General features: G+C 33.7%; 1 protein-coding gene across 1 annotated transcript; it reads left to right on the top strand.

The window, feature by feature from the left end:
- The first annotated feature begins 4,446 nt into the window (after positions 1 to 4,446).
- On the top strand, positions 4,447 to 5,708 carry LOC126887962 (uncharacterized). The gene is made up of 2 exons (XM_050655920.1): positions 4,447 to 4,571; positions 4,759 to 5,708. The coding sequence occupies exon 2, from the start codon at positions 4,941 to 4,943 to the stop codon at positions 5,703 to 5,705; it is 765 nt and encodes a 254-aa protein (XP_050511877.1). The 5' UTR covers positions 4,447 to 4,571; positions 4,759 to 4,940; the 3' UTR covers positions 5,706 to 5,708.
- The last annotated feature ends 6,446 nt before the right edge of the window (positions 5,709 to 12,154 follow it).

Raw genomic sequence — 12,154 nt, 5'->3', positions numbered from 1 at the left:
GACATCAAAAATTCTATTTGTGTTCAAATGATTTTTAATATAGTCTACCATTGTAAAAATTATTCATATAGCGAAATGTTTAATTTTAATATACCTACAGGGTTGGTCGAAACTCGAAATGAGTATTTCCTTAAACTTCCTCTTAAACTTCTCCTATTTCAGTATTGTAATGAAATTCTATTTTAATGTACTTTTTAGTTTTTACGAATTCCCTGTACCTAATTGCTTCAATTTGTGAGTTATTCCTGATTCTGTATGCCAAACATTAATGGCAACAACAATTACCTGAAATATCATTAGGTTGGCAGTAACATATACATTTTGTAATTTCTGAAATAAAAAGTACTTTACCAATTGTTTTTAAAATTACCCAGAACATTTATTATAAAAAGAAGTACATGTAAATCAATTTTCATAAAAAAATATTGAAAATTAAGCGATTTATGCGCCATCTACTGGCACCGTGAAAATAAAAACATGGCTCCACTCCTGCAGTGTTTGGGACTAATAGAGATCCTGAAACATAAAATTTCAAAGTGATTATGAAAATATAAGATATTTCCTATATCATCAACTAGGATTTTTGAAAAATATTAAAATTTAGCAGAATGACGAAGTGTTGAAAAAAATTTTTAAAATTAGCTAAAATATTTTCAGTTTCAAAAACCTCCAAATTGACATTTTTTATCCGATCAAAAAACTCCTAGTTGATGGTATAGAAAATAACTTATATTTCTATAATAACTTTGAAATTTTATGTTTCAGGATCTCTATTAGTCCCAATCACTGCAGCAGTGGAGCTATGTTTTTATTTTCACTGCGTCAGTAGATGGCGCATAAATCGTTTAATTTTAAATATTGTTTTATGAAAATTATTTTACATGTATTTCTTTTCATAGTAAATGCTCATGCAAATTTTCAAAACAGTTAGTATAGTACTTTTTATTTTAGAAATTCCCAAAAAAGTATATGAATTTCGTACTTTTACACTAGATAGCCCCTTAATCAAAAATAATCTTTCGTAAAAAAATAAGTAAATCTAGACTGATCTTTACTTTAATAATATTGAATATGACATAAAAGTCCATAGTTAAGATTGTGAATGGGTAAAATATTAATAAACACACACAATATTCTATCTAGTTGGCTATGACTTTCACACTAAACTTACTAACAATTTGACATTAGGCTATTTTTTAGTTCCAGTTGCTTTTCTAAACGATTGAAGAACTGATCAATATGGTTTTTGTGTTAGGAGAGTACATGCAACAAAAATGTGCTACTGGCAATAAGAATTATTTATCATCAGCCATTCGATATTTTCGACCAACCCTGTATACCAAAATTAAACAGTATTCTATAATAATATAACTTTTAATAATAGTAAACTCTATAAAAATCATTTGAACATAAGTAGATTTTTTGATATCAAATCACTACAATTCGACAGGTTATAAATGTTGCTATGAAATTAATAAAAAACTTAAATATCTTTTTTCTACAACCACTATTCAAAATGCACTTTTCTGTAGAGTTTTATGTTAGCAAACTTGATATTTTCGCACAGTATAAGATATTTGACATTAGCGTGCAGAAAAGTGACGTTTCTGTGCCGGAAAGTGACGATTCTGTTCCGGAATAGTATATTGTGCAACAAGTGCAGAAAGGTACTAATTTCTCACGAGTTTGAAAAGTTGCGGTACGAGCGCAAGCGAGTGCCGCAATTCAAACGAGTGAGAAATTACCTTTCTGCACGTGTTTCACACTATACTTTTTCTACAAGCACAGTTTTTCCTAAAAATAAAAATCACAATTTCCAAACGACGATTATTTATAATAGGTACCTATGTGATAAATTTTAAACTGTATTTAATTAATACCTACTAATCAATTTAAATTCCTTATAATTAAATAAATTGCACAGAAATCAGTTAAAAAATTAATGCACTGCCTTAATTTGTTTAAATTTAAACAATTATTACACATTATTGACGTTATATTTTTATGCAGTCACGGATTTACACAAAACCTACTTCATTCGACGTCTCTTGCACAGGTTGCTAAATCCTTATTGGTTATTTGATAATTATAAAATGTTTAATAAGAATAAAATTGTAAAATAAAACAGTTGTAACATCCATAATTTAGTTTATATGCTATAGTTAAATATAATAATTGTCTTATAGGTTATATATTTGTCTAAAGTTTAACCACGGATGTAAACAGAATATAACGTTACTCAGAATGTGGTAGTCCACGGATGTAAACAGAATATAACGTTACTCAGAATGAGGTAGTCAACTGTGCAGAAAAGAACTTTGCGGCACAGAAACGTCACTTTGCGGCACAGAAACGTCACTTTTCTGCACACTAATGTCAAATATCTTATATTGTGAGAAAATATCAAGTTTGCTAACATAAAACCGTGCAGAAAAGTGCACTTTGAATAGTGGTTGTAGAAAAAGTTCTTTTCTGCACAGTACCTAGACTACCTCATTCTGAGTAGCGTTAATTCTGTTTACATCTGTGGTTAAAGTGTAGACAAATTTATATAACCTGTAAAACAATTATTATACTTAATTATCGAATATAAATTAAATTATGGATGTTACAACTGTTTTATTTTACAATTTTATTCTTAATACAAATTTTATAATTATCAATTAACCAATACGGATATAGCACTCTTAACAAGATACGTCGAATGAAGTAGGTTTGGTGCAACTCCGTGATTGCATAAATATAACGTTAAATGTGACATTATTTTTTAATCATTATTTAAAATAGTTTTTCTACAACCGTGTTAAAAATGCAATTTTTAGCACTCCATACGAGCGTTAAAAATGCTACTTTAAAGCACTAGTGCTTTAAAAATTTTAAGGTACTGCAGTTCGTATTGACCGTATAGGCAATTTTGATGTAATGTCAAAAAAATATAAAAATGGAATGTCAGTCAAGTTCAAGTAAAATTTTTTGTAGATGTTGTCCTGTAATTACGTTTGTAGAAAATTTTTTGTATGATATGCGTGTTAAAAAGTACATTTTTAAGGCACTCATGTGAACTTTCAGATGCGTGCCTTAAACGTGTACTTTTAACACTTATATCATAATAGTTAGTTATGATATACAGTCGAAAAAATTAAAGAATACCCATGAACGAACATACAAAACACGCTGTATTTTCCTGTCACCGTGTCACAAAGAAAATTGCCCAGTTCAAGTACATGTATTAATAATTATTACATGTACTTGCGCTGGCCAATTTTTTGTACGACACGGTGACAGGAAAATACAGCGTGTTTTATATGTTCTTTAATGGGTATTCTTTCATTTTTCGTACTGTAAGCCAAGCCGCACACCAAAGAAACATGAAACGAAAAACATGAAACATGAAACGAAAAACATGTTTCATGAAACTAAAACACTGCTAAACAAATCTCAAAGTCCGCCTATCAATGAAACGAGTGTGATTCATGCTCATGACACATTTTTATTTTCGGAGAGTCTCATAAATGACCGGACGTATATTTGTTTAGCAGTGGTTTATTTCCATGAAACGTAATTTACGTTTCATGTTTCTTTGATGTGCGGCCTGCCTAAGTGTTAAAAGTACACGTTTAAGGCACGCATGTGAAAGTTTAAGACTCGCTATCGCTTATTCTGCAATTCACATGAGTGCCTTAAAAATGTACTTTTTAACACGCATATCATACAATATTTTTTCTACAAACGTAATTACAGGACAATATCTACAAAAACTTTTACTTGAACTTGACTGACATTCCATTTTTACATTTTTTTGATATTACATCAAAATTGCCTATACGGTCAATACGAACTGCAGTGCCTTAAAAATTTTAAAGCACTAGTGCATTAAAGTAGCATTTTTACCGCTAGTATGGAGTGCTAAAAATTGCATTTTTAACACGGTTGTAGAAAAATAACTATTAAACTACCTTGTATAACATTACAATATTTAAGAAAAATAATAATTATCTTTTAAGAAAAAAACTTCAAGGAGCTGCCAATAATGTAAAAATATTGTTATGACAGTTCCGTAGATTGTTCCTACATAGAAAAAGTCCCTCGACGTGAAAGAAGAAGTAGTCACGTACGAGAATATTCTGGATGTCATGGAATAACCCAGAAATGTCTGGTGACATCTAGAACGTCAGAAAAACTATATAAACATTATGTGTTTGACATTCTATAGTTCAGTTGTATTTCAGTATTTGAAGTTAAAAGTTGTCATTGTGTAAAAGTTACTGTAATCCTGTTTGAGTTGAATAAAGTATTTAAAAGAAGTGTAACATTGGTGACAGCGGTGGGATAAGAAGACATTAAGTAATTTGTATATGGTCAATACAAGATCTACTAAATTCGAGAAAGAAATGGATACATCCGGACCACCAGAATGGTTTTTAAAAATGGAAGAGTTAAAAGAGAAACGTAGGCAAGAAGAGAAAGAAAATGAAGAGAAACGTAGGCAAGAAGAGGAGGAGAGGCGTAGACAAGTAGAGGTAGAAATAATAAATAGTTTGTCACAAATTCAAGAAAGTTTTACATTAGAGGTAAGTCAAATTAATAGTAGAATAGACACATTAGAAGAAAAACAAAGCTATTTAGATAATAAACTAGAACAGCAACAAAATGATTTAAAGCAACAACAAGATAATTTAAAATCTAGTTTAGAAAGACAAATAGTTATGTTAGAACGAAAAATTAATACCCAAGATTCTTTATCTCGTATTGTTTCAGTAACGAATGTCGAATCTGAAACAGCCCCTTCATCTTCACATCCCCTAAATCTTCTTGAATCAGGCACAATCAGAAATAGCAAAATTTTGAAACCACCCACCTTCGATGGCCAAACAGCATGGGAAACGTATCGTTTCCAATTTGAAGCTGCAGCTAAAGCAAATGGCTGGACTGAAAGAGAAATGGCAGCTTCCTTGGTGGTGTCGCTTCGAGGTCAGGCAGCAACCGTCCTTCAATTTCTTCCTCAGGATTCACCTACTTATGACTCACTTGTTCAAGCTTTAGAAACAAGATATGGCCAACAACATCTGAAGCAGGTTTTTCAAAGTCAGCTTAAAGTTCGGTATCAAAAACATAACGAGAGCCTACAAGAATTTGAAGCTGATATTAAAAGATTACTACATTTGGCATACCCTCAGGCACCTAAAGATTTTCTTGAACAAATCGGTATACAGGCATTCATAGACGGACTACATGATATCGAAATGCAACAGGCTCTCCGATTACAACACCACAAAACGCTAAATGGAGCACTAGTTTCAGCCCAGGAGTTTGAAGCGGCTAAAAGTATTTCAAGATCTCGCCCAAGATTAAAAGAAATCAGATTTCGAGAAGATGAACAAGTCCCTACCACAGATAATCAACAACCTATTTTGTCCCAGATGTTGAACATACTCCAAAATCTTCAACAAAATCAACAAAAAGCTCAAAATCAAAACAGAAGATGTTTTAACTGCGGAAGAATTGGACATTTGCAGGTCAATTGTAGAAGTGGATCCCAAGCGAGAAAAGAAGAATACAATAATGATGTCAGAAGGTCGCCTAGATCGACATCCAGAAGCCCATCATATAGTCCTACTAGAAATATTAGTAGAGATAGGTATGTAAGAAGTCGATCTCCTACAACTGACCACAGATATTCAAACAATAGCCAGGGAAACGAATAAAAGTCGACACTAAGGGGCGGGCGTCGGCTGAATCTAATAAAAGCCCCCAAATTCGCAGTTATACTTTAAACAAAAATGAACAGAACTTATTACTTAAGGGCTACGTTGACAATCAAAAATGCACTTTTCTTATTGATACCGGTGCAACAAGATCTTTTGTTCGCAAAGAACTTCTGAACAGAAAACTACAGCCATGTAAAACAAACTTAGTTCTTGAAACAGCTTCAGGTCAAACTATTCCAATTCATGGAGAAGTAACGGCGACCATAAAGATTGGCAACACCTTGATAAAACACATATTTCTTGTAGCCGATATTAAAGATGAATGCATTCTTGGAATGGACATTATGCAAAACAAATTTATCATAGATCTTCAAAATAAAATTTTGTTTATTGAAAATGAAGAAATAGTCCTAAATTTTGAAGAGTCTACACCTCAAGTAAGAGTTATAGTTAGTGAAGATACAGAAATTCCTCAAAATTCTGAAAGTATAGTCCTGGCGAGACTGAGTCAAAAACCTGAAGGTTTACATTTCGGCGTTGTTGAAAGCGAGGAACTTGTTAATGACGGAATCTTGATAGCCAGATGCCTCGTGAATGTAGATGAGATAATTCCAGTAAGGGTTGCTAATTTGTCCAAAAAGCCTTTTAAGTTGAAGAAAGAACAACAAATAGCACTCTGTACGCCAATAGAAAAAATAATCAAGTGCGAAAAGTATTTGAAAAAGAATACAGCTTTAAGTTACCAAGTTGACGCTAACCTGGCGAAAGAACTGATCAAAAATGTTGATCACTTAACAACTGAAGAAGTAGAAAAAGCTAATGAATTTATTAATGAAAACTACGACATTTTTCAATCCGAGAAATCTACAGGGCGTACTAGTCTAGTTCAACATAGAATCGATACTGGAGATGCAAGACCAATTCGTCAAGCCCCACGCAGATTACCGTTTGCTAGACAAAAAGAAGTTGAAAACATAATACAAGACATGATAAATTCCGATATCATCGAAGAAGCTTCGGGCCCCTGGTGTTCACCAGTAGTCTTAGTAACTAAGAAAGACGGATCTACTCGTTTTTGTGTAGACTACAGAAGATTAAACCATGTTACACAAAAGGACAGTTATCCATTGCCACGAATAGATGATACACTAAACACTTTATCAGGTGCTAAATGGTTTTCGACTCTAGATTTAAAAAGCGGCTACTGGCAAGTAGAAGTACATCCTGATGATCGAGATAAAACAGCTTTTTCAACTGGCCGTGGTCTCTACAGGTTTCAGGTTCTACCATTTGGTCTTTGTAATGCTCCAGCTACGTTTGAACGCCTGATGGAAATGGTTTTAAGAGGACTTACTTGGAAAACATGTCTAGTATATCTTGATGATATAATGATTATGTCCAAAACATTTGATGAACATCTGAAAAACTTAAGCGAGGTATTTGAAAGACTGCGAAATGCCAACTTAAAGCTTAATTATAAGAAATGTTCACTATTTCAAAGAGAAGCGTACTATCTAGGACATATCGTTTCAGCAGATGGAATTAAAACTGATCCAGAGAAGATTTCAGTTATTAAAGATTGGCTTAAATCAGGAAATAAAAAAGAAATTAGAAGTTTTCTTGGACTCTGTTCATATTACCGAAAATTCATAAAAGATTTTGGCCGCATCGCTAAGCCTCTTTATCGACTAACCGAAAACAACATTGAATTTGACTGGACACCGGATTGTCAAAATGCCTTCGTAGATTTAAAAAAACTACTTACAACAGCACCTATCCTAGCCTATCCACGAGAAGATGGAAAATTTCTGTTGGATTGTGACGCATCTCAGCATGGTATTGGCGCTGTATTATCACAAGAACAGGAAGGTGAAGAAAAAGTTATTGCATATTTTAGTAAAACCATAGGAAAGGCAGAAAAGAATTATTGCGTTACCAGAAAAGAGCTCCTAGCTATTATAAAAGCCCTAGAACACTTTCATACCTTCCTTTATATCAGAAATTTTACAATCAGAACAGACCATAGCGCTTTGCAGTGGCTAATGAATTTTAAAAAGCCAGAAGGACAAGTGGCTCGATGGATAGAGAGACTCCAACAGTATAACTTCGACATAGTACATCGAAAAGGGCGTCTCCATAACAATGCCGATATTCTTTCTAGGCGACCCTGTTTAGAACGACAATGCCAGTACTGTAAAAGACTTGAAGAAAAAGAGAGCGTAACTGAAGAAGTAAGTCTCTGCATGACCACGGTTGAACAGGAAGAAGATAATGATCAGACTTCCCTGGAAAACATTAAGAAGAGTCAAAAGAAAGATAATGACTTAAGAGTCATACGAGAATGGCTTAGAAATGGAGTAAGACCTCTTTGGCAGGAAATATCTAAATATAGTCGAATTATAAAGGCGTACTGGGCTCAATGGGAATCTTTGCATCTTTCGAATGGTCTATTATATCGGAAGTGGGAAAGTCCCGATGGAGTACGTATAGTTCAACAAGTGGTACTGCCAAAATCACACATTAAAAGTGTGTTGCAAGAACTTCATAGCAGCCTGTCTGGAGGACATTTTGGGGTAAAAAGAACACTGGCCAGGGTTCGAGACAGATTTTATTGGATCAATTGTCGCCGAGATGTAGAAGAATGGTGTAAGAAATGCGACTTATGTAACGGTAGAAAAGGCCCTAGAACAAGAAGTCGTGGTAAAATGGCACAATATCTTTCCGGAGAGCCTTTTGAACGACTTGCAGTTGATATTCTCGGTCCACTTCCAACGACAGAGAGAGGTAACAAGTACTTAATGGTTGCAATGGATTATTTTTCAAAATGGCCTGAAATTGCACCTCTTCCTAATCAAGAAGCGACGACTGTAGCAGAAGCATTCATAACACATGTCGTATCAAGACATGGAGTTCCTTTAGAGTTGCATTCTGATCAGGGACGAAATTTTGAATCCGAATTATGGCAAGAATTAATGAAAATCTTGGGTATTAAGAAAACTCGAACTACGCCTCTCCACCCACAATCAGACGGAATGATCGAAAGACATAATAGAACTATTTGTCAATACCTCTCAATGTTTGTTGCTGATAATCAAAAAGATTGGGATACCCTAATACCTCTATTCCTGTTAGCCTACAGAAGTTCTGAACATGAAGCAACCGGTTATTCTCCATCAATGATGATCACCGGAAGAGAAATGAAGCTTCCTCAAGATCTTATTTTCGGAAAATTGCCTACCTGTGAAGAAGAACCTTCATCCCTGACGTACCTAGAAAGCTTAAGAGAAAAACTGGAAAAAGTCCACGAATTTGCTCGTAAAAGTTTGAAGCTTCAAAGTGATAAAGCCAAGTCCAGGTTCGATGTGCAAGCTACAGGGACAACTTTCGAAAGAGGTGATCCAGTATGGCTATACAATCCCACACGCAAGAAAGGACTTTGTCCGAAACTTCAACGAAACTGGGAAGGCCCGTACACCGTCTTAAAGAAAATAAATGATCTGGTCTACCGCATCCAGTTTTCAGCGAGAAGTAAACCCAAGGTAGTTCACATTGAGAGATTAGCCCCATATCATGGAACTGACCCACCCTGTTGGCTTCAACCAGACCCTGATAGACCAGTTATTCGAGGCGAATAACTATAAAGGAGGGAGCAGTGTTATGACAGTTCCGTAGATTGTTCCTACATAGAAAAAGTCCCTCGACGTGAAAGAAGAAGTAGTCACGTACGAGAATATTCTGGATGTCATGGAATAACCCAGAAATGTCTGGTGACATCTAGAACGTCAGAAAACTATATAAACATTATGTGTTTGACATTCTATAGTTCAGTTGTATTTCAGTATTTGAAGTTAAAAGTTGTCATTGTGTAAAAGTTACTGTAATCCTGTTTGAGTTGAATAAAGTATTTAAAAGAAGTGTAACAATATATAGGGTGTTCCATTAAAAAAAAATTGTTCCAAAAAAATTTTCCAACTTAAAGACAAAAATTGAATTATGTAAATTGTATGTTATTTGTCTAGTGCCCCATTCTCTTGTGGTGTGGCGTTGGAAATTCTTCACCGAAATTTGGATCCTACCGTGAAGAGTAGATATTTGTACATCTGTAACTTGTGTTGTCCTTTATGTTTGTAAAGTTTCTTCTATCAGTCATATCGTGGTCAATTTGGTTTGTGGGGTTTCCAATTAATGTTGATATGTAAGTTGTTGCACTTGCTTTGTAGATATTCTTATGATTCAAATATGTGCTTCCCACAATCATGTGTTTGGCAGCCGCCAAACTGTCATTACAATAATCAATGAAGACGTACTAAGGAGGATAGATAACAGCAGTAAGATACTGGATTCCATCAAAATAAGAAAACTTCAATACTTGGGTCATATAACACGTGGTGACAGATATAAACTCCTAAAATTAATTAGGCAGGGAAAGATTCAAGGAAGGCGCAGCATAGGTAGGAGAAAAATTTTCTGGCTGAAAATCTCAGGGAATGGTTTGGACGCAGCTCAACTGAACTCTTTCGGGCTGTAGTGTCAAAAGTTAGAATAGCAATGCTGATTGCCAACCGTCGTCACGGAGAGGTCACGTAAAGAAGAAGAATACTGTCTTAACCTACTGTCATTAGTCATTAGTAACATCGCAAAGGCTGTGTTTATCAGTATAATTCTGGTAGCATATATGTTTTCTTACCTGGGCGTTCATGTCATAATAATTATTTTAATATCGTTTTTGACACAGTTATCATTGTATATTCTTTCAAGACCTTTGTAGACTTGATCTTTCATTATTCCGTCTTTGTCCTCGATTGGCGCATGCATATTGATCAGGCAAACGTTGAAAATTTTTACTTTTAGATAATTATTAACAATTTAAAAAAAATTATTTTGTTTTTATATGTACTTTTATTCCATAATAACACAAATAAATTATTATTTTGTAAAATTTCAGTAAATAAAAACAATATCCTAATAGTCCAGCCGATATGTGAAACAATTGTGCATTTAATGATAGAAATATATAATTTGGACCACATATACTACACATATAAAGGTTCAAATTTAGATAGGAGGCCATCTCAGATTTTGTCTTTTACAAAAATGGCGGGCATTCAAAATGGCGACTATACATATATGACTAATAGCACGATAACTTTTGAACGAGATGTCAGATTTTAACCAAATTTGGAATATAGGTTCATTTTTTGAAGTTTAAGAGCAAGGTGTTGAACTGGAAGAATCGGTTTATTAGAAGTTGTGTTCTTCCTGGTTTTTATGTAAAAATATGTTGTTGTTTTTTAATTCTTTCACCCTGTATGTATCAATTTTTCAAAAAGGTACTACCGCCATTGAAAAGAGCGTAAAAATATTTTTCAGGAAATATTTTGAACTTTTTATTTATGTTAATTATAATAAATGCATAACGTATCTTCACATGTACCTATGTGCGGCAGATTCGTGCAAATATTATAAGAATTGTTGTGCATTTAATGGTAGAAGCGTATAATTAGAGCCACATATACTAAACATATAAAGGTTCAAATTTAGATATGATGCCATCTCAGTTTTTGTTCCTTTTACAAAAATTGCGGGCATTCAAAATGGCGAATATACATATGTGACTAATAGCACAATAACTTTTGAACGAGACGTCACATTTCAACCAAATTCGGTGTGTAGGTTCTTTCCTTGATGAATAAGATCGAGGACCTAAACCAGAAAAATCGGTTTACCAGAAGTTGTGTTTTTACTGTTTGTTTATGTAAAATATGTTGTTTCTTTTTCAATTCTTTCACCCTGTATATATAAATGTTTCAAAAAGGTAATACCGCCATTGAAAAGAGTGTAAAAATATTTTTTAGGAAATATTTTGAACTTTTTAGTTATTTTAATTACCATTTAATAAATGCATAACGTATGTTCACATGGAGCTATGGGCGGCAGATTCATTTTGAATGCCCGCTATTTTTGTCAAGACAAAATCTGAGATGGCCTCATATCTAAATTTGAATCTTTGTATGTGTAGCATATGTGGTCCAAATTATATGCTTCTACCATTAAATGCACAATAATTCTTATATTATTTTTCTACCATGAATAAGTTAATTAGGTGGTAATAGTGTAACGATTGACCAAAATAAGAGACACATCGATCTGACCGTTCAAAAATTATAAGGAATAAAAATTTCTGTCAAAATGCGAAACTCGCCCTGTATATTATTAAACAATGGGAGCAGACACTTTTTAATGGTCATTTGTTATTCCCCATAGGGGCCTCTATACGAGGTAGGAGTATGTACAGTTCCTCATGAGTCACCATGTATGTATAGTCGCCATTTTGAATGCCCGTTTTTTTTTGTAAAAGGCAAAATCTGAGAAGGTCTCGTATCTAAATTTGAACCTTTTTATGTGTAGTATAAGAGGTTCAAATTATATGCTTCTACCATTAAATG

This window comes from Diabrotica virgifera, chromosome 7 (assembly GCF_917563875.1).
Source record: "Diabrotica virgifera virgifera chromosome 7, PGI_DIABVI_V3a".
NCBI classification, from domain to species: domain Eukaryota; kingdom Metazoa; phylum Arthropoda; class Insecta; order Coleoptera; family Chrysomelidae; genus Diabrotica; species Diabrotica virgifera.
This window is presented reverse-complemented; position numbering and strand designations above follow the sequence as displayed.

Excerpts from the sequence above, each read along its gene's own strand:
- LOC126887962 (XM_050655920.1), top strand. The coding sequence starts at position 4,941 with ATGGCAGCTTCCTTGGTGGTGTCGCTTCGAGGTCAGGCAGCAACCGTC.